This window comes from Misgurnus anguillicaudatus, chromosome 9, assembly GCF_027580225.2.
Source record: "Misgurnus anguillicaudatus chromosome 9, ASM2758022v2, whole genome shotgun sequence".
Classification (NCBI taxonomy): Eukaryota; Metazoa; Chordata; class Actinopteri; order Cypriniformes; family Cobitidae; genus Misgurnus; species Misgurnus anguillicaudatus.
The window spans coordinates 21,506,464-21,529,619 of NC_073345.2; the positions used below are offsets into that span (position 1 = coordinate 21,506,464).

The window sequence follows — 23,156 nt, forward strand, 5'->3', positions numbered from 1 at the left end:
TATCATAATTTGACTCACAGCCTGTTAGTTAACTCCTGTTAGCATTGCATTGTGACTGAATCTTTCAAACATGGTAAGGAGCGTCACATTTCCGGCTCATGTCAGAGGTATTTAGGCCAATCACAACATACAGATTAGCTGGCCAATCAGGGACACACATTGAGCTTTTCAATTGTGTTCATGAATCAGCGCTTTTAGGAAGAGAGGGAAATCTGGAGCTACAAAAATGTACGGTATGTGGAAAATAATGTGTTTTATTATACCAAATACACAAAATAACTTTCTTTTTTAGCAATAAAATAGGTGCACTTTAAGGTTATTTTTCACAGAATGTTCTTTACATTATCTTGTGTGATTTAACGTAGAAAACTGCAAAAAAAAAAACTTAGCTGGGTTTTAACCGACTGGCTCATGTACAGTTTACACATTAACCCCTCGATCTTCAAACCAAATCTACACCCTTTTAACATATATACACAGACAGTACATATGCTACCTAACATATATGTCAGTAAATTAAAAGAAAGCCCTGGAAGAAACCAAGATGTTATTTCATCAGTTTTTTTTCTTCAAATATTATAAATTATCATGCAGTCTAGTGCAATAATCATGCTACTGTCAAAAAACATCACAAAATGTTGTTTCTTTTCCCTGTCTTGTTTTTTCAACACCTCAGGCGTTAGCTGACATTGGCTTTACTTTCTTCTATATGTTACATTATTACTCCACTCGCTAGTACGGTTTAATATTAGCCACTGTCCGTTGTTGTCCCCTGACTTTTCTGTGTTTTCTCCTGTTTTTATTAATGTAAAGCTCCTTTTAAACAATTGAACAATTGTGAAAAGCGCTATATAAACAAAATTGAACTGAATTGAATAAATGCAAAAGCCCCTTAATGACACATCTGTCAAAAAATAAATAATGATATTAACCAACAGCTCTCAGCACGTGTTTTACGTTGAAATCTGCTTAATCTTGACCTCAGGCCTTTTTAGAATTACTGGTTTGTTGGCATAATCCATTAAAGGGGATATTTCACCAGACTTTTTTAAGATGTAAAATAAATCTTTGTTGTCTACGTAGTATGTGAAATTTTAGCTCAGAATACCACATAGATCATTTATTATAACATGTTAAAATTGCCACTTTGTACGTGTGAGCAAAAATTTGTAGTTTTTTGGTGTGTCCTTTTAAATGCAAATGAGCTGATCTCTACACTAATGGCAATGCTGTATTGGATAGTACAGATTAAGGGGCGGTATTATCCCTTAGTGACATCACAAGAAGAGCAAAATTTCAATGAGCTATTTTTTTACATGCTTGCAGAGAATGGTTTACCAAAACTAAGTTACTGGGTTGATTTTTTTCCCACATTTTCTAGGTTGATTGATGCATGACATGTCTCCTTTAAAGGGATAGTTCACCCAAAAATGAAAATTCGGTCATCATTTACTCACTTTCATGTTGTTATGAACTCGCATTTCTTTGTTCTGATAAACACAAAGAACAATATTTTGACAAATGTTTGTAAGCAAACCGTTTGTGGACCCCATGGAAGTAAATGGGGTCCAAGAACGGTTTATTTACAAACATTTCTCAAACTATCGTCCTTTGTGTTCTTCAGAACAAAGAAATTTATACAGGTTTGTAACAACATGAAAGTGAGTAAATGATGACAGAATTTTTATTTTTGGGTGAACTATCCCTTTAAGATAGCCTGGTAATACCATCCTCTGCTATTTTGCTTCGCTTCATAGACAGAGGCTGTTTCTCAATTCCAAGAACGCAAAGAACGGACTTGCGTCCTCGTGGAGATCGGTCTTGCCAGGCGACCTTGGAAGAACGAACTCGGAAGTTTTGCCGCAATGACTTCTGGGGCGTAAAGCGATTTCAGCAAGTCTGCACTAGATGCATCCTCGATATCAAGAACACATCCGGGTATTTTCATGCGTCCTCTGTCCTTGCGTTCTTGAGAATTGGAATGAACTTCGACCGTTAATGATGACGTAGAGCGAGGACACGAGGACGCAAGATCGCTGAAGAACGCATATTGAGAAACAGCCAGAGTCTGGCTGGGCATAATTGACAATCGTTTTCCTTCTCGTGGGAGGGGCTTGTCTGAAGTTTAAAATCATTGGTCTAAACGTAAGCCAATCACACATAACATTTGGATATGATGTGCTTTATGCGCCGGATCAGCCGCATCGAATCTCTGCTGTAAAATACACGTATGATGTGAAAACAAACCCATCGAGCGAAATACCAGAGTTAACATGGCTATGAACGACTTTTGCAGATTATGTAAAGTAAATCGGGCCAGAGCTAGTTGAACACTATCCTTACGGTGGCTTTCCACTCACGTCTAACGGGAGGAAAGCCCCTCTCTCCTCTCAAACTCTTCCACCAGACAACAATAACCATATGTAAATTAAATCTCCCTACCTTATTTTCTGGTTAATCAGGAATGTCACCAAATAATGCTTGCCCACGCGTCCTCCAACATTAACTGTGAACAATATAATTCCCTTCCATGATTTCTCGATCGTTGTGCACGTCAAGCTGTGCTGCACACAGTTTCTCGCTGACGATCGGTAAAGTTGATAAATTAAACTTTTCCAAAAACTTGTCGGGAGCAGGGCAACAACATAATCTCCATTCAAATGTTTAACAAACACTTTTCTTGTTCGGGTTTAAGTTGGCAAGTGCCGGTTCTCCACAACAGAGCTTTCTGTAGGCTTGTTCGACTTCATGCGGCGCCGCTGGAGCTGACGGACGGCTGACGTTAAAGTGCCGCGAGAGCGAGACGAAATTACACTTCGTATGATTTCTCGAATCGTTCTCGCGTTACTTTGACGTCATCCGGCTGTCGGTTCTTGCAGCGCCACGTGAAGTCGAACAAGCCTTGTGTCTTCATGGCCACAACAGACTACAACCGTGATTCGGCGTTTAGCGTCTACGTCACGGCTCTCAGCCCGCCCTCTGTTCGTTGATTGGACGGTCGTTTTGAGACCGGTGGAAAACGGTTTGAATGGGAGGTATCTCAGACTGAGTACAGAAGCGTAATGAAATTTAGCGGAAGTACGAAGTCTGACGTAGTCAGGCTACCTTTAAGAGTTTGATAAAAAAATGTGTTTACAAGAAAACGTCAGATATGCACTTAGAGGGTTTTGAATCTGAGCTCTTCATTGATTATGAGGCATTTTTGCATTATTACATACACAAGATTAGATTCAAAGACAAAATAGTCAGGTTATGTAATGTTGTGTTTATGAATGCATGCTTGATTTACATAATCCACAAATCTTTCTGAATCAAACGTTGTTAAAGTCTCCCATGTTCATATTTAAATATGTGATTAATGAATTCAGCTAAGGGCGAGTCATGTTCTGCAAATGAAATTTAAAATACTGCCTTAATTAAAATAACAGAGTGCTACTGTAGCGTGTGCTCTCTCTCTCTGTCTCTGTCTCTCTCTCTCTCTCTCTCTCACACACACACACACACACACACACACACACACACACACACACACACACACACACACACCAAGCAACTATTAAAATCTGCTAGGCCAAAATAATCTGTGCATGATAGGTTATCCACATTTATTAAATGTTCAGATGCACAGATGACTAAGAGAGGGAGTTAAAGATAAGCCAGGGAGAGAGAGAGAGAGAGAGAGAGAGAGAGAGAGAGAGGGAGAGGGAGAGGGAGAGGCATTGAAAAACGTGTGAAAGGGAGAAAGCCACTAAGCTAGGATTGCATGTCGGTGTGTACAACAAGAGGGAGGACACAAAGACGTGATTGGTGCACAGAAATAGCTCAGCCAATCAGATTGATGACAGGAAAATATCAGCTCAGATGGAGAAAAAGGCGTAGAGAGAGAGAGGGAGAGAAAGATAGACAGAGAGAGAGAAGATCACTGATATAGAGGAGATAGGAGACAAAAGTGGCTCGAATTGAAAAGAACAACAATGATAGATCAGATCTCAGTGGACTTCACAGCAATGGCAGAGAAGAAAATCAGCTGTACTGAATTGGATCATTTAAGAATGCTCGAAGGTGCAAAATCAGCCTCTCGGGATACAATGCTGTGAAGGCCCCGATCACCAAGGCTGCACACAGCCAAATCAAAGCCAGTGAGCTACAGCACAGGGTGGAGGCCGTGTCGGGATTCACACAATTGGAAACAAAAAGACATCATGAGAACATCCAGGAAAGGTAGCGTGGAAATGCCTGCTTTCGTTCGGCAGCTGGTGAAGGAGACAGAAAAAAGGGTCACCTCGTTTTTTAAAGGAGGGCGGGGGGGAGGAACAGGGGAGCTGGCCGAAGGAGAGGAGGTGGGAGAGGAGGAAGGGGTCATCCCTAGCCCCTACCTGGACAGACCGGTTATGGATAAGCATATGCAGGAGGGATGTGCCTCCTGGGGACTTACCTATGCCCTGGCCAGCATGCAGGGGTGGAGAGCCCACATGGAGGATTTTCATAACTGCTTCCCTCAACTGGGGGGTGAACTTTCCCATTGGGGCTTTTTCGCCGTGTATGATGGGCATGCTGGCAGCACGGTGGCCCAACACTGCTCTCGAAATCTGCTGGAGCACATCCTGGGAACAGGCAAGAGATGTGATATACAAGGTGATATACAGATGCACATCAGGTAGATATTCAATAATTCAGTCAGTTGTTTCAGAACATGCCAGCATGGCGGAAACATGGATTGGATGGCTTTCAGAGAGACGGAAATCATAATTACAGTGGATTACATCATCACATCACATGGGAGAAACAGGCTGTTCAGCTCTTTTTGTCAAGGGATTCATTTGTAGACACACATCAGCCAAGGCCATAGCAACACTATTAATTCAGTAGTGATCTGACAAGATAATTGTGGTGTTGACACATTTCTAATTGTCCGATAGGAAAAGCAATTACAATTCACATAAAGGGTGGTTTTTACAAGTGCAGCATCTGGGAAATTATGTTTCTCCCAACTAATGGCTTGCAACTCACATAAATATACATACATATAATGTATATTATATCGTTCCACTACGAGCTTTTAGTGCTTTTTAGCACAATTTTTTGTAGTGTATGCTGGATTTTTTCAATTTATGGTTGGGTCAAATATGTATATTTTAGGTTTATTAAACCAGCTGTGGCGTTTGTCCATATTTTCCCCAAACATTTAAAACAAAAAAAGAAACATATTCAGCTGTTGTGTTAAATTAACACAGAAATTTTTTATTTTTGACCCAACACTGGGTTGGAAATGATCTGGCATTTTTCAGAGTGTATATAAATGCATGCATAAAATAATGTAAAAATATAACAATGTATTTAAATTGCATATTGTTTAAATATTGTACAATGCATATAAATAATACACTCTAAAAATGCTAGGTTATTTTAAACCCAGCATTGGGTCAAAAAGGGACAAACCCAACCTTTGGGTTAAATTAACCCAGAAAATGTTTATATTTGACCCAACAATGGGTTACAGGACACTCCACTTTTTTTGAAAATAACCCTCCTAGCACACGTTACTGTCGTTTCTGAATACAAGGCTCAAAAATGCAATATCCTGATCTATTCAGTAAAGCTCCTTTAAAAAAAAAAATCTATGCACCATCCTAATTCTTCTTCAGTGCACTTAAAGGGACACTTCACTTTTTTGAAAATATGCTAATTTTCCAGCTCCCCTAGAGTTAAACATTCGATTTTTACCGTTTTTGAATCCATTCAGCCAATCTCCGCTACCACCTTTAGCATAGCTTAGCATAATCCATTGAATCTGATTAGACCATTAGCATCGCGCTAAAAAATAACCAAAAAGTTTCAATTTTTTCCTATTTAAAACTTGACTCTTCTGTAGCCACATCCTGCACCAAACCGACGGAAAATTAAAAGTTGCGATTTTCTAGGCAGATATAGTTAGGAACTATACTCTCATTCTGGCGTAGTAATCAAGGACTTTGCTGCCGTAACATGGCTGCATGAGGCATAGTGATATTACGCACTGCCCGAAAATAGTCCCCTTTACTTTACTTTCAAAAGCAGGGGACTATTTTCAGGCCCTCCGTAATATCATTGCACTTGCTGCAGCCATGTTACAGCAACAAAGTCCTTGATTGTAATGCAAGAATGAGAGTATTAAGCCATATCTGCCTAGAAAATCACAACTTTTAATTTTCTGTCAGTCTTAGTACACAATGTAACTACAGAAGAGTCAAGTTTGAAATACTTGAAACTCTTTGGTTGTTTTTGGGCGTGGTGCTGGTGGTCTGGTCAGATTCGGTGGATTGTGCTAATCTATGGTAGAATGGTACCGCCAGACCCGAGATCAGCTGAATGGATTCTGGAGCTGTAAAGATCGAATGTTTAACATTAGGAGAGCTGGAAAATGAGCATATTTTCAAAAAAAGTGGAGTGTCCCTTTAAAACAACCCGACATAGATTAAATTACAACCCAGTGTGCTGTGTTTGTCACTTTTTGACCCAGTGATGGGTTGAAAATAACCCAGCATTTTTTAAGAGTCACCAAGGGTCTTACCAAAAGGCCTAATTACATGATTTTGCCAACTGAGAGTAATCGCTTTGGTTAGGGGTATAGGACATCTTGTTCAAGGGTAAAGAAACTCTCTTATTTGGCAAAATCAGGTCGAGCATCTACTTACACAGCAGACTAAATAGTGTTGGTTTATTTAGCTGAATAAGCCCTATTCCTTCTCAGGCAAGATCCGAGCGGAAGAAGATGTAGAAAGGGTCACTGAGGGCATCAAGGAGGGTTTCTTTCTCATGGACAAGCACCTTCATGCCATGGCCTGCCGTGAGGGTTGGGAACGAGGGGGCACCACCGTGGTCGCCACAGCTATCACGCCACACCACATCTACTTTGTTAACTGCGGGGACTCTCGGGCCGTCTTGTGCCGCGCGGGACGGGTGGCGTTCTCAACAGAGGACCACAAGCCCTTCAGCCCTGGAGAGAGAGAGAGAATAGAGAGCGCGGGGGGATCGGTCACTTTACAACGTGTGAACGGCTCGCTGGCTGTCTCTCGAGCTTTGGGAGATTTCAGCTACAAGACAGCGGAGTGGCGGCCTGTCACCGAACAGATGGTATCGCCTGAACCGGAAGTGACTGCTGTGGAGCGTTCGCCGGCAGATGAGTTTCTGGTTCTGGCCTGTGATGGTGTATGGGACACTGTTACTAATGAAGAGCTGTGTGCCTTCATACACAGTCGGCTGCGTGTCTGCACAGACCTGAGAGAGGTCTGTTCTCAGGTCATTGACCTTTGCCTTTATAAGGTATGGAAGACTAGAGTCAATTAGGCTAAATAAAAATGTATTCTATGAATTATTGCAAATTATTAATTGGTTGACATTATTTAGATTTTTGCTCTAAATATATATTTTTATCAAAATAGCTATCCCTACTGAAAAACAATTAGCTAAAACCTGCTGGTTTAAGGGGGCAGTAGCTGGTCCTTTATAACCTGGGGTAAGCTGGTCTTCCAGTCTGGTGGTTTTAGCCAGCTTATGTTGGTTTTAGCATTTTTTTTCAGTAGGGAAAGTAATACTTTTAACAAAATATGAAAACTCTCTTATAAGTTACTCACTTTCATGCCATCCCAGATATATGAACCCTTTCATTAGTCGAGCTCAAACAATTTTATTTAAAAAAATATATATAATGCCGATATGTGATCTTTTTATATTGGAAAACATGACAAAGCTCTAAAGCACAAACTACATTTATCATTAAACACGCAAGAACCAGTGAGAACCAACGTTGCGCCTATTCCTGTTACTATGGATATGTAGCTATATCTAGCTATAGCTCAAATTATTAATTGTTTTTGTCACAAATGTATTATTTTGTTTCAGAAGACTTTTATTAACCCCTTCGAGTCCTTTGGATTACTTTAATGATAAATGTTTTTGCTTTTTGGATCTTCACCATGTTGGACCTCACATGATTGGATTTTAATGTAAATAATGGTGCTTTTCAATTGCATAGTACCCCACGGTTTGGGTCTGGTCAGCTTCCTTTGGGGGGGTTCCAACCTCGGTTGGGGTTCCAAGCAACCCGAGCTGATACCAAAACGTGACGCACTCACTTGTATGATGTCCCAGCAGTAGGCAGCGCAAATATAACAACACGCCTATAATCCCTCCCACTCCGAAGTATTACTAAACTCAATGGAAAAGCTAACCAAGCCAAAGTGAGGTGAGCTGAACCGACCTAAAGCGTGGGGTATATGCAATGGAAAAGCGCCATGATCTTGGATATTTTGGTGAACTATTCCACTATTTTTACTAACTTCAGACAGGCTTCTTCCAGAGACCCAAAAATATATATATTTCTTTTTCAATATGTGCAAATGTGTCACAATATCGAAAATCCAAATATCCATTCACTGAATTGTTAAAGTTTCAGTATTTCATTGCTCAGCATGGTAAATGTGAGATAAATGATCTCTCTTTAATTATGCATAACAGTAGGATTGAGTTTCACATTGATTGATTAGTGCTTAAAGATATCTGAATAGATATGTATATTTAAACACTGCAAGATGATAGCACTAAACACTGCCTGTGCAAATGTGTATGAAATGAGTCCATGAGTCTATAAGCTCAAACACAGCTTCACAGTAGACAATTTTATCTTTTCAGAACCGACAATAACCCAGACTTTAGCCTGGCTTTTATATTACATAAGTGAAACACTGGCTGTCCTTTCGAGATGAATGTGTGCTGACCTGAAAATGTCAACATCTTTCTTTGCACATTAAGCCTGCTCTTTATTTTGTCAGGATTGCACTTTTGACCATCATCTCAAAGTGAAGCTGTATTCAGCTGCTAAGCTGCAAAAGGATAAACTACTTTTAGCCTTGTTGTGAAGGGATTACAACTATCTGCATTGAATCATGTCATGTAGGGACAAATAGCCAACGGTATCCTTCAGAAATAAAGAATAAGATCTGCAGGTCTGCGTTAGCCAGCACCACCAGTTTTAATATACAATCATCAACCTGAGGAAATTGTTATGTTAACAAAAATGATAACATCACAATACTGCCTGCACGCTCCATTTATATCAAATCTATTTAATTTAGTGATAAAATAAAGTACAATTTATATAAATTCTTGTTTCACTTTACATGGGTGATACAATAACCTCTCTTGGCCTATTTGCTAACAGGGGAGCCTTGATAACATCAGCATCATTCTGGTTTGTTTCCCTGGCGCCCCCCAGCTGTCACCAGAGGCATTACATCAGGAAGCTGAGCTGGAGGACTTTCTAGAGTCAAAAGTAGCTGGTAAACCATCTGATTAAATCTCACTCGATTCATTTCATTACATATAAGCCGGTCTTAAAGGCACACTCCTCTTTATTTTGAAAATATGCTCATTTTCCAGCTCCCCTAGAGTTAAACATTTGATTTTTAATGTTTTGGAATCCATTCAGTTGATCTCCAGGTCTGGCAGTACCACTTTTGGCATAGCTTAGGATAATCAAGTAATAATAGCGTAATAATCAAGGTCAAGGCTGCTGTAACATGGCCTGAAAATAGTCCCCTGCTATTGATTTTGAAAGTAACCCAGGGGACTATTTTCAAGCAGTGCGTAATATCACTACGACTGCTGCAGCCATGTTATGGCAGCAAAGTCCTTGATTATTACGCCAGAATGAGAGTATAGTTCCTAGCCATATCTGTCTAGAAAATCGCAACTTTTAATTTTCCTTCAGTCTTAGTACACGATGTAACTACAGAAGAGTCAAGTTTTAAATAGGAAAAATATTGAAACTCTTCGGTTATTTTTAGCACGATGCTAATGGTCTAATCAGATTTAATGGATGCTAAAAGTGGTACCGCCAGACCCGGAGATCAACTGAATGGTTTCCAAAATGGTAAAAATCAAATGTTTAACTCTAGGGGAGATGGAAAATGAGCATATTTTCAAAAAAGTGTAGTGTCCCTTTAAGCTTTGCATGGCTGTCGGTGTCACTCGGTGCTGAAATGCTTTGACATGCATGACGTTTGAAAGCAGCCTGCTTGGGAATTGAGTCTTATAATATATGTTTCTTTGGCAGAGATATTTGAAGAGTTGAGCGCAAGAGGTGATGAGCCTGATCTCCTGACGGTTTTGACAGTCCTGGCATCAACAATGATACCAGGACTACCACCAGGGGGTGGACTTCAGAGCAAGTGAGTGTATGCATTGCTGTGAGTGGGATGACAATCAAAAGATTTGTACTCACATTAAACACCACTGACCTGCATTTATTGTCATTTTTTTACATTTACAGAAGGAACTGCATCATTTCAGCCTATTATCAACAGAAAGAAGCGCGACGATCTAGATTAGCACAGGTAAGACTCTGTGGGATGCTGAACTTTTTATACTACAAAATGTCCTCAATTTTAATTTCATATAGTGCTAAAATGGCTGCCACACATCAGTCTTTTGTATGTATAATTTCAGAAATTTAAGAACTATACAATAGTTTTTTAAACTTTATTCAGACCTTTATTCTACTGTCAATTGTGGTTGGTGTTACTTTAAGTGTACTGTACTGTGTCAGCTGTTTCATGTCTCTGTATACCAGAAGGAATCAGCATTATAAGGTTAAACATGCTGATTTTGTGTGACAGTGCAAAACACAAAACACTGACAACACAACACTAGTCTTGCAGACATCAACAATCCCATAGTACTAATGCATATGTCAATACACTGTAAAAGTAAAGTATAAGCATTCCTAACATAAATTACTTTTGTTTATTTTCAGGAGCTCAGTCCTTCAGATGCCAATTAAATCCATTTTATAAAGATGAGTTAGGAGTTCGGAGATTAAATCCAGTGATCAGGTTTCTTTGTTTTGAAGTCATTAACAAAGTAAAAGATCCACAATTTTGGACAGCAAAGAACAATGTATTTTATTTCCGTTGTTTTTGTATGTTTCCTAAATGACAAAACTTTCAAAAAGCAATGCTGTGCCATAACCTACAGTAGGACAATAATGACTTTATATATCTTTGACTCTTTAGATTGTGATACGTATTTTCCTTACCAAATGTATTAAATTAATCTTAAAAATCAATGTAACTCAGGAAATGTGTTTTAACATATTATATAGGAATAAGGTGTTTACATTTTTACAAACTAATAGGCTATCACAATATGACTGGCTTTAAGGAAAAATAAATTATTGCTTAGGAAATGTATTAATAAAAACAAATTTAGCTAAATACAAACACTTTTGAGTATACATTCCCACAATATGGAGTGCAACTTTTCCTATTCTTTAAATGGTGTTTCCTGTAATACGCTTTAATCTGTTTGCATGGTCTGTACTGTGTTGCCTTACTGACCTCTTGGAAATCATGCCAATATATAAGCCGTATTAATATTTCCTCATGACTATCAAATGAACTGATGCTTTGCTGTATGATGTTGTGTAATTTTGTGCACATTTTACAGATATTGTACAGTGCTATCATAAAGGTCAAATGTTGAGTAATAATAAACAGATCAGCTCATTTATAAGGTTTCTGTTTATTTGAATGTCTGCCTTGCAACATAAACAGACAGACTTTGGTTACTGTAGTAGTCATACATTTTCGTGTGTATGTGGTTGGGCACAGATGTCACCTCAAGCAAAATACCAACCATTACCAGTGTCATCCTCAGGGGGGCAGCAAAAAGACACGCCTCGTGTAACGCCCCTTTAAGTACCCTCTGCGTCTGCAAACCCCAGTATTAATTACTGACGTCAGCGTGACATCTGTAACGTCACTTAAAACACATCTGCAACAGAATTAAAAAAGCTCACCAAAACAATGTGTTAAATGACGTGCATTAACAAATAAAAGAGCACTGGTTTAATACTGAGTATGTTAGAATAAATAAAACAAGTTGCTATTACATTTGTAACACAAAGTACCAAAATGTGTATGTACAATATAGGTACATTACAGTATCTACAGAATCTATACAATGTATCTACAAATATTATGTGTTATTATTCAACTTATTGGTTTTAATGGATAATTTTCCCCAAATACGTCACACGTCTTTTTAGCTATTTACACATATTTGTATTCATTTTAGATCATATCCTTCTTAGGACAATCAACACAGACGGCGGTGTGATAGAAACAATTATACAATGAATAGTACTACTGGCCGTCTCTCTTTTATTTGACACTTGTAATTTTTCCACGGGGACTGCTTTCTTGTAAGTGGCATGGCTACATCTGTCCTGCTCTTGAAAATCAGTCTGTTTTCGTGAAGAGCTCTTGAAGGATCTCTCTGGAGGCACAGTGTGATTGCTCACCACACCGGCCAATCACTTCAGCATCAAAGTGACTCATAGAAGAAATGTCACTATTAAAATCCCATGCTTTGTTTATAATGGATAAATGTCTTCTTGTAAGAATGAAACCATTTATGCTCAACATTATCTTAATATAACATGATGTTCACTGCCACACTGAAGTCAATTAGCCATTTAATCTTATTTGCTCTGTACTGTATATTACAATAGTAAACCTGCTCTTGTAGCACAATAGCAACAGCAATTTTGTGGGTTCGCTCCTTCGATCCCTTACTTTTTAAAGGAATAGTTCACCCAAAAATGGAAATAATGTCAGTAATGACGCACCCTCATGTCGTTCCAAATTAGTAAGACCTCTGTTCATCTTTGGAAACACAGTTTAAGATGTTTTATATTTAGTCCGAGAGCTTGTTGACTCTTCATTGAAAATCTATGTACGGTTTACTGTCCATGTCCAGAAAGGTAATAAAAACATCATCAAAGCAGTCCATGTGACATCAGTGGGTCAGTTAGAATGTGTTGAAGCATTCGAAAACACATTTTGGTCCAAAAACAACAAACATTACAACTTTATTCAGCATTGTCTTCTCTTCCGTGTCTGTTGTGAAGCGCACGCGCAAGACTAAAGTCACGTGACTGCAGTGACATGGATGACGTGTTATCCTCAGACATGTTTGCAAAACTTACAGCGTGCGTCTCCCTCAGACTGTAAACGAAGCCTGAGTGCACAAAAAAACCAGCTGGGGCGCACCAGATAACACGTCAGCCGCGTCCCTGCAGTCACGTGACTTTATTCTCATGCACGCAATTCACAACAGATGCGGACAATGCATTTTGGTCCAAAAAGAACAAAAATTACGACTTTATTCAGCATTGTCTTCTCTTCCGCGTCTGTTTTGAAGAGCATGCGCGAGACCAAAGTCACGCGACTGCAGTGATGCGGATGACGTGCTATCCTCAGACTTGTTTGCAAAGTTTATATTTTTAAACTTACAGCGTGCGTCTCCCTCATACTGTAAACGAAGCCTGAGCGCACAAAAAAAAAACAGCTGGGGCGCACCAGATAACACGTCAGCCGCGTCACCGCAGCCACGTGACTCCAGTCTCATGCACGCGATTTACAACAGACAATGCTGAATAAATTCCCAACATTTGTTATTTTTGGACCAAAATGTATTTTTGATTTTTCAACACATTCTCACTGACCCATTGATGTCAAATGGACTACTTTGATGATGTTTTTATTATCTTTCTGGACATGGACAGCACACCGCATAGATCCCCAAAGAAGGGCCAACCAGCTCCCGGACCAAATACAAAACATCCCAAACTGTGTACGGAACGTAGGTCCCACAAGTTAAGAAACAACATGAGGGTGAGTCATTATTTTTATTTTTGGGTGAACTATCCCTTCAAATGTATACTTTGTATGCACTGCATCAGACAAAAGTCATTTACATTTTTAATGTAGTGAATGATTAAACCTACAAAAAAGCGTTTAACATTTCCTACATGAGCATTTTATATACAATAGTTAAATAAATATCTTTATATAGAAATAATCACCTTTGTATATACGAGCTACCTGTCAACACTTGTCTCCTGAAGGCGGTTATTCATAATAGCAAAGGCGCCCACTCCACCAGAGAAGCCGTTGTGGCGAACATGGCTTTGTCTCGGATTACCATGAGCAGTTTCTGAGAGTTGCTTCTGTAGAATGGCCAGAGAAACCTTGTTGGCCATAAAGTCATTGACGGAGATCATTTCTCCAGACAGTCTGCGCCCTGTCAGATAACCTCCATCTGGTCCATAGCCAGCCTCCGTCTCACTGTCACAAACTGTTTCCACTGATGCATTAGTAAAGCGCTTTCCCGCTGTTTTTTCGGCGGGAGCAGGGTGCACCGCATTGCGCTTCTGACCCCTCTGTCGGGAGTTTCCTGGTGGCGGGTGGTGATTGTTTCGTTGGTTGGGAATGCGCGGGAAACAGCAGCAGCAGCAGGCCCGACCCCGTCTCCTGTACGGATGGCCACGGCACGGACGGCGAGACCTGTTACAGTCCACTTTACCCAGGATCCAGTTGAGTGTCTGTTTGATGATGATGGAAATAACATTAAACAGGGAATAGATGCAACACACACCCCTAAGGATGAAGAGGCAGTTGCCGAAGCGGTAGGCCTCCTGAGCCTTATAACTTTCCCTCTGGCTGCTCACCAGATCTCCGAACCCAATGGTGCTGAAGGCCACAAAACAGAAGTACAGGGATTCAAAGTAGTCCCAGCCTTCCATGGCAGAATACAAAGCCGAAGCGCTGCAGGCGATCAGCAAGGCAGCTATGCCCAGAATGAGCATCACGTAGTAGACCGATGGTTTCCAACCCTCCAGACTGTCGTCCTCACTCCTGGATTCCACTCCTCCCACGCCAGAGCGCCGCAGTTGGCGCTCGTGACACCAACGCATGATGTAGGCCAACATCGTGATGATGCGCTCCAGGAAAAGGTTGAAGAAGAGGATTGTTGCTGCACAACCAAGGAGTCCATAGAATATCAGAAAGATCTTACCTGCGATGGTGACGGGAGTGGTCATGCCAAAACCTGGAGAGAAACGGGTAGCAATTCATGTGTTGTGTTTAACACATGAATTTAAAACAACTCAAGAATGAAAATTCTGTTTCACATTGTCAGTAAATAACTTGCTCATGTATAGCTCAGTGGTAGAGCATTGCTTTAGCAGTGCAAAAGATCATAGGTTTGAACTGGGGAACACACATACAGATAAAAAATGTATACCTTGAATGCACTGTAAGTTGCTTTGGATAAAAGTATTTGCCAAGTGTGAAACTTTTGGTGTGTTCTTTAAGGTTATGCAGCTTTAGTAAGCACACTATAAAGGGTGCTTTTATTTCTATTTTGGAGCTTCACACCGATTTGTCTCCATCTACTTTTGTGAGTATGCAAGAGCAAGTTTGATGTTATGTCTCTTTTTGGGGTCAAATAGGGGAAGAGAGTAAAATGCTGTACCAGTAGCTTAATTGGTAGAGACAAATGTCATGAGTTTGATCCTATGGGAACACACAAACTGAAAAAAATTTACCTTAAATGCACTCTAAGTCACTTGTATGTCAAATGTGAATTTGGGATGATATAAAGGTAAGTAAATAATGACAGAATTTTCATTTAGAGGTGACATTTCCCTAAATATGAGCATTGTAAACATGGTTAAAGGGCACCTGTTATGGCCTTTATACGAGATGTAACATAAGTCTCGTGTGTGCCCAGAATGTGTTTGTAAGAAAGTTTCAGCTCAAAATACCCCACAGATCATTAATTATGGCATAATGTCCAAAATGCCCCTATTTGGATGGGAGCAGAAATGCACTCTGTACCTTTAAATGCAAATGAGCTACAGCTCCTCACTCCCTTACCAACAGACAGTGTGCACCTTTAGTTGAAATAGATCTGATTAATACAGTCTGAGACAATAGTATCTAGCAGACAGAGTACAAATCCCTGGGTGGGGCTTTATCAATGTGACCTCACATTGATAAGAGAATCAAAATGGCATGTCTAATGAGACTGCTTTGGTTTAAAGGGGCCATGGCACAAGACTTTTTTAAGATGTAAAATAAATCTTTGGTGTCCCCAGAGCACATATGTGAAGTTTTAGCTCAAAATATCATATAAAGAATTTATTATAGCATGTTAAAATTGCCACTTTGTAGGTGTGTGCAAAAATGTGCCGTTTTGGGTGTGTCCTTTAAAATGCAAATGAGCTGATGAAATTCAAACACTGATCACATAGATGGTGGTTTGTTGCAATTAAAACTCAATTGTGCTTTTCTCTGCACTAAATGGCAGTGCTGTGGTTGGATAGTGCAGATTAAGGGGTGGTATTAAGAGCTCCTTATGACATCATAAGGAGAGCCAAATTTCAACTATTTTTTCATGTGCTTGTAGAGAATGGTTTACCAAAACTAAGTTACTGGGTTGATCTTTTTCACATTTTCTAGGTTAATAGAAGCACTGGGGACCCAATCATAGCACTTAAACATGAAAAAAGTCAGATTTTCATGCCATGGCCCCTTTAATGGGGATTAATAAACAAGGAGTGGGTAGATTTTTTTCATTGTAGGGTGGTTGTGTTTACACACTGCCAAAACACATTTATGTCCAAACCCCGTGTAAACGTGGATTTTGCATAATAGGTGCCCTTTAAATGAAACTGCCACTGTTTATAATTTAAACCACTTAAGATTTTGGAACACTAATAATGGAGAAAAGCTTTGCATGTATTTTTTATAAAGAAAAGTTTCAACTTTTCAGAACTCACCAATAGTGGACACCACTGTACCAACAAAATAAAACGCCCCAGAAAAATCCCAGCGGGGCCTAAGTTTGTCTACTCGGATCCCGGCCACGAAGGCCTCCTCGTATCGCCTTAGCAAGTCCTGTAGTGAGTTCAGGTTGATGCTGTTTTGATCTGTGAAGTTGGCCAGTTGTTCCTCCCAGCGTTTCTGGGCCTGCAGTTCAGAGGGATGCTCCAGAGCCGAGAACACAACTGCCCCACACAGCAGGTAAAGTAAGATGAAAGCTGCCAACAAGCCAAAACGGGCATTGTCCTCATTTAGGCGCAGTGGGAGGCAACAGCTGTTGCTGACATCTCTTCCACGTGGCATGACTTGATAAACAGCAGGAATTGACAAAACAGGCAAACACAAACATTCAGAACTCACACACAGCAATAAACCTCAATGAGTCACATGAAAACTGTATGTGGTTTTTGACTGCCTTTGAATTCAACAATGAAGTATACGTCTGTACTGGAGAAGAGTGTTTTTGCATAAGTTATTCCTCTTCATTCTGATTCATACAGTATCACTTTTCCAGTAGATGGTCGTAGAAAATAAGCTTGTCACAAGACCTGGAAAATAAGACCTCTAGATGCACCTTTTGGGGTGGCAGGTAACAGTAGGCAGGTACGCAGGAGATTTTTATCTTTCCACAGGTCTCTGTCCAACTATAGCAGGTACCGCACCGAGTGTGAGTTATAGGCATGTGGTCTTCACGTAGAATCATCCTTAATCTGAAGCTGTCTGCAAATGTATAAAATTCTATTACAGTAAAAAGATAAAAAGCATACACATTAAAATGTGACCCTGTCTGTGAAATCCAAGCTAAAGTTTCATATTAGGAGATTAGGAGCATCAAAGTATGATTTAGTCATTGATTTCATATTGACATTCAATTTTTCACATGGTCTAGACTAAATATTACTAAAAATATCAAGGTTTACAGAATGTTATTTACGTTATGTACAATGATTTTATGTAGTAAACCACACAAAAACGACTTCTGATGGGTCTGTACAGACTGGGTCACAAATAAGAACATATTTGATTAGCATTATATTCTAATAAAATTAAAATCCAGTGACTAAAATAGAGCATAATTATGTAGCTATGAATTACCATACTACTAGTTCACATTTATATTTAGGCATTTAGCAGTGTAGTTTAAATGCAGTTAAAATATCAAATGTATTATATATATTTTTATTTATATAAATATATATATTTTAATAAATATTTTATGTAACTATATTATAGTCGTAGTCAATTATTGATATTAAATAATTCAAATATTTTAATAGCCCATAACTATAAACATGCTTGGTTACAGCATTTATAAAATTTTAATCTCATAGAAAATCAGTATTTCATCCTTAATGTCTCAGTTATGGAAACTTTTAAATAAATGAAGTGTTGCCTACCTGATTTTCGATGTAGTATTTGATGACGAGGACCGCTGATATCGATATAGTCCTCCAAACAATATCACTGAGAGTAATGTAGCGAGCCATAATTAAAGTTAAAGTTATTTTGCTCATTTTATTTGTAGCAATTGTGAATCCTTGCCAATGCGTGATTGAATGATGCAGCAGAGAAGTCCTGTCAGAGAGAGAGAGAGAGAGAGAGAGAGAGAGAGAGAGAGAGAGAGAGAGAGAGAGAGAGAGAGAGACTCAAACTGTAGAGAGCTGCGTACCTAGACTGCTTTTTTAACGCGCTTTAGCCCTAAAATGCAGTCTAGGTAGGTAGTGTGCTAAGATTTTACACAAAGCCGAAGAGACCGTGATATTTGTCATTTGCCAAGATTCAGGAATCAAGCCCTTAACTATGTAATCTTACAGTGACGACAGACACACAAGAAAGTGGACTTCATTTACATTTATTTACATTGATGTACTCAACAATCAGCCGCCTGCGCTTTATTTAGCACAGTCGATATGAGATTCAGTAATCTTTGACAAAACAATAATAATAAAGACATCATGCACAATCTTTAATCATTAGATTTTCTTTTGCTTTTAAATCAGACAAGAAAATACTGTAGTATTATTTACTATTAAACAGTAGGAAATTGAAGTATGCTGTAGCCTATAAAGTAATTATATTGCAGTAGTAGTTACTGTAGTATTCAACAAAATTCTGTGAATTGATAAGTAAAATGCAGTAAATAAATACTGTGGTAGCCAATACTTAAATATTTACTATAATAAGGTTTGTAGTGTATTATCAGTTACGCAATAAATAAATAAATTAAGTCAATTGCTAGCAATAAATGTTAGCAATTGTCTTCCATAACTTTGAATACCACGGTCATTTTTGTTAAGGGCTCTCTTAAAATACCTAAACTCTCACAGAATAGCCTACCCTTTTACAATCATCTACCTGAGAATGTGACTTCAAAGACATTCAACAAGTACAATTTAAAATCCTTAAACAGCTGACAGACCATCATTTGCCTGTTGCTTTACTAACATTAAAATATTGTCTTGTTTGATGTTGCCAGACAGAAATATAGCCATGGGTTTCCATCTCTATCTATTGTGAGATGCGCTTAGATTGTAGACGGGCTGAGACTATTGCTTTGTTCTCACTGACCAGCCCACCCTTGCCTTTCATCTTGGTTGACTGTATCCCCATCATTAAAGTACTGGTCATTGCCTGTAAGTGCCCAGGTGCGGTGGAGACACCAGGCACTGTATCAAAAGAGTGCAAGGTATTTTATTCATAAACTTTGTCCTCATCAGAGGACAAGTGCTTTGGCTAGCGCCTTAACAAAACTGAAGACAGCAAAAGCTACAATGGAGTTTATATTATTCTGCTAATCATAGGTTTGGACAAAGTGTGCTACACTGTCTTTAAAGTCATCAGGAGATCTGAGAAGTGTCATCTGCATAATGCAATTCAACGCAGGTGGCGTTTGATGAATGCAGCCGTGATCCGAAGCTCATTATGGAGTCTCGTCTAATTTTTCCCACTCTTTTTTGCTTCGTCCACCTGACCATTCTCTTTGTCTTTCTTTGTCATCTGTGTGTTAAAACAAGCACTCTAAATTCTGTCCTTCACACTGTTGTAAATGAATGAGTCATTGTTAGGTCTCACCACATGTATAAAGCACCAAAAAGTCACTTTCAGAGTAGTACGACACAAAAAATAGTCAGATATCAGCAATAGGTTTATTTAGAGAGGTCTGATATGCAAGGCCACATTTATATTCAAATAAAAATCCTTCCTTGCATTGATGCAAAGCAGCTTTACAGAAAATTTATTTCAGAACAAACAATAGTGAAATAAAAAACTGTATATTTAATAGAAAATTCTATTAAATATCATCTATATCAAACCTGTGATATTCAGCATTACCCTAACCCTTAAAAAACAAATGACATAAAAAATTTGAATTATGAAAATCATACATATTCGTACATTTGTGTCACACGTGTGTTTCCTGGACTCCTCACAACCCCATTTAGGGGTTATACAGTACAGATGAATAAATGAAGGAAATGAAAAGTGAATACATGTTTAAGGCATGATATGTGCATGCATACATTTACATCAGCTGTATCTTTATGATTATTGTTAATGCCCACTGCTTTGGACATGCACTATAAAAGTCATGCCAATATTGCTTGGTTACATTTGAATCAAATATACCAACAGTGTGAGTAATAAGGATATTATTTATTATATTTTATTGTTCAGCGGCTTGAATCTAGAGCTTGCACCCTGGAGGCAAACAGCAGCACATTCTTCTCAACCACTGCATTTAGCTCTTGTTGGGAAGCCCTGGGATTTCTCTTGACAAAGTCGGCAATGGTCTGGATGCATTCTGCCTGTGGATGTAAAACATTTCAAGTAAGTCATCATGCTTTTAGCTCTACCAAGGAACTAAGTGTGTTCAAGACATCCTGTAACTTTAATTTGAAGCTGGTGTTTATTGACCTAGATAGACTCCTAGAAGTAAGGGACACTAGAAGAATATAGATGCATTCTGCCTTGTAAGCATCTATTTGGTTTTGCCCAGTCAGCTTGTCCAGAAGGTTACGAGCCACCTGCATCCCTGTGACCGCGGTCAACAGCTCTTTACACTGAGCACTGTCAGTCTTCAGCCAGCCCAGCAAAGCCAGCTAAAAATAAATACAAATGACGATGTCTATCATTTAAATAGGATATAACAGAAAAGAAATACTACTTATAATATTAAATAAATGTTCAAGACGCAAATGTAATCGTAATCTTCATATTCATACTGTGGTAAAATAGGATACCAGTATCAGAGATTAATTATAAATGAATTATCGTTGTTTTACCGACCTGCTGAATTAACTGGGCGTCTACCAGATCGGCCAATCCCTTTGATTCTGCCATACTGTCGTTTTGTGAAGAAATTCAATGCGTAACCGTTACTTCTATTGTCAAAGAAATGTCGACGTTATTGATTAATACCGAGTAAAATTAATATTTCTAAACAAATCTTTCATTTATTCTTTTGTTACACCACTTTCCTGTTTACAGTTTCTTCTTCTGTGGTGTTTTACGACAGCTGACATCCGAAACGTTGCATTACTGCCACCTACTGTTTCACTTTAACTTAGCCCTTGTTCATTTATTAACCTCCTAAAGCCCGAGCTTTGTCTTTTTTATTTCAGATTTCTTCCAGCTATTTTGGGGTTTAGGAAGAACCAATAAATAGCGTTTAATAACCAAATATTTTTCTTTGAACATGAAGCAGTGTAATTGTTCACGTTTGTGTACAACAAGTTCCAGTTACACAGAATTAAGTATTATGGTGCAAACAACAAAAAATTTATGTGGACATCCAGGTCTTGAGAGATTAAATTCGTTCCTGCAGAAATGCAAAAATTTTCTTAGTTATTATTCCCATCATGCCCCCGATCTCCTCACCGTGCCTTTTCTGTGTACATTTCCTCCATGAAATAAAAATTTGTTAACTGTCTCCTTCTGGCATTTATCACATAAACCTGTATGATGAGTTCCTATTTGAAGTTTTGTTTAGCTTGCAATGTTAAATTTTTAATCTGCATATAACTTAGTTTCTCCTTTAATTCCCCCTCTCTCCTATCATACCTACTTATTAGATCAAGAACAGATGTCTCCCATCTTCATAATCCCACTCTTGTTGTCATTTTTTAATAATCTTTTTTGGATGCAATTCGACAAAACATGCATCAAATAAGTATATAAAGTATAATACTTCTGTTGTTGAATCATTTTAGAGACAGTGTGATAATATGAATAATTTTAATATTCAATTCATGACTTTGTATTAACATCAGTACATAACAGATCCAGTGTACCTCTTCAAATTCAAATAAATACATATGCTGTATTTACACATAAGCAACTACAGAAAAAAAAGCAAGAATAATGATAATAATCTGTTTATTTTACCAGTTAAATAATTTAAATAACAAAGTAAAACAGTAACTTGTCCATTTAATTTTCCTCCAGTTCCTACAATAATAATGTTGCTTGTGTTCCCCAGGCGTGAGTGACAGTCTCACTGGTCTTTATTCGGATAATGCAGCCAGAGGTAAGAGGTTCAAAATAATCTGTTCTTTGCAAGTTACATTCTGTAAAATATTTGAATACAATATATGACCAATCACAGACTGAGAGTCAACTGGCATTTTCAGACTTGCTAAATGATCCAAGTTGTTTAGTGTTTACGTCTTTAAGCAGTTCAAGCTGACGCTGTGCGCGTCGATACAGATACTCAATGTGCATGACGTCACTCTTCTTGATCGCAGAATTGGTGCGAAATTCATCGCGTATTCTCGGAATAAATCCAGGCTTGTCCTGTGCAGCACGAAGAAACTGACGATACAGGGACAGGACCTGTTTCTGCAGTTTACTGTGGCGAGTCATATTATGGAGTTATAAAACAACACAGCAAGAAGGTGCACGAGTTGTACACACACTGTCATTTACAGAGTCGTCTTCAGCCTGCAATGGAAAATAATGACTGCGATCAATAATGGCATAAAGTCAGATATGTAACTTACTGACTGCAATAAGATATGTGATTTAAAAATTGTAAAAGAAATGTCAAACAGTTACAGCACCCAAAACATACGCTTTCTTACACATTCATATACTTTAACACCAAATACTGAATCTTAATGCTGAATTAAAAATTATGTCCATGTATATTTTCCAATGACAGCATTTCGTAACTGTTACAACACACGTTAAGGAAAATACATTTAAAGAGACAGAAAACACTCCACCTTAAGTTAAATCATTTGACTTCGTAAGTAACTCTCGAAACACCCAGGCTGTGATAGCTATTATTATTAGCTAAGTTTTAAAATATCCAGAAAATGACAGCATAGCTAAAAACATTAAAACTGAATTTGACCTTACGTTTCCTGACTGACGTCGCTGTGACACGTGCCGTTGTAACTGCATAATACAGTGCCATCTAGTGGCCAGGCAGTGTTTTGAGTCCAC

At 38.6% G+C, this 23,156-nt stretch overlaps 3 protein-coding genes across 5 annotated transcripts; 1 reads left to right on the plus strand and 2 right to left on the minus strand.

Annotated features, from left to right (window-relative positions):
* The first annotated feature begins 3,851 nt into the window (after nt 1-3,851).
* ppm1nb (protein phosphatase, Mg2+/Mn2+ dependent, 1Nb (putative)) lies at nt 3,852-11,543 on the plus strand. The gene is made up of 6 exons (XM_055180872.2): nt 3,852-4,614; nt 6,731-7,302; nt 9,200-9,317; nt 10,094-10,208; nt 10,310-10,373; nt 10,793-11,543. Exons 1-6 carry the CDS (start codon nt 4,203-4,205, stop codon nt 10,817-10,819), a joined length of 1,308 nt encoding a protein of 435 aa, XP_055036847.2. The 5' UTR covers nt 3,852-4,202; the 3' UTR covers nt 10,820-11,543.
* Nucleotides 11,544-13,673: 2,130 nt separating this feature from the next.
* kcnk12l (potassium channel, subfamily K, member 12 like) lies at nt 13,674-18,239 on the minus strand. The gene is made up of 3 exons (XM_073871704.1): nt 18,107-18,239; nt 16,667-17,429; nt 13,674-14,931 (listed from the first exon to the last, which is right to left on the minus strand). The coding sequence occupies exons 2-3, from the start codon at nt 17,010-17,012 to the stop codon at nt 13,922-13,924; spliced, it is 1,356 nt and encodes a 451-aa protein (XP_073727805.1). The 5' UTR covers nt 17,013-17,429; nt 18,107-18,239; the 3' UTR covers nt 13,674-13,921.
* Nucleotides 18,240-21,930: 3,691 nt separating this feature from the next.
* Nucleotides 21,931-23,109, minus strand: sdhaf1 (succinate dehydrogenase complex assembly factor 1). 3 transcript variants are annotated; one of them, XM_055180638.2, is made up of 2 exons: nt 23,070-23,109; nt 21,931-22,649 (listed from the first exon to the last, which is right to left on the minus strand). In XM_055180638.2, exon 2 carries the CDS (start codon nt 22,569-22,571, stop codon nt 22,323-22,325), a length of 249 nt encoding a protein of 82 aa, XP_055036613.2. In that variant the 5' UTR covers nt 22,572-22,649; nt 23,070-23,109; the 3' UTR covers nt 21,931-22,322. The 3 variants fall into 3 exon arrangements, with proteins under 3 accessions (XP_055036613.2, XP_055036612.2, XP_055036614.2); XM_055180637.2 differs by having other exon boundaries at nt 22,934-23,088; XM_055180639.2 differs by having other exon boundaries at nt 23,065-23,087.
* Between the last annotated feature and the right edge of the window lie 47 nt (nt 23,110-23,156).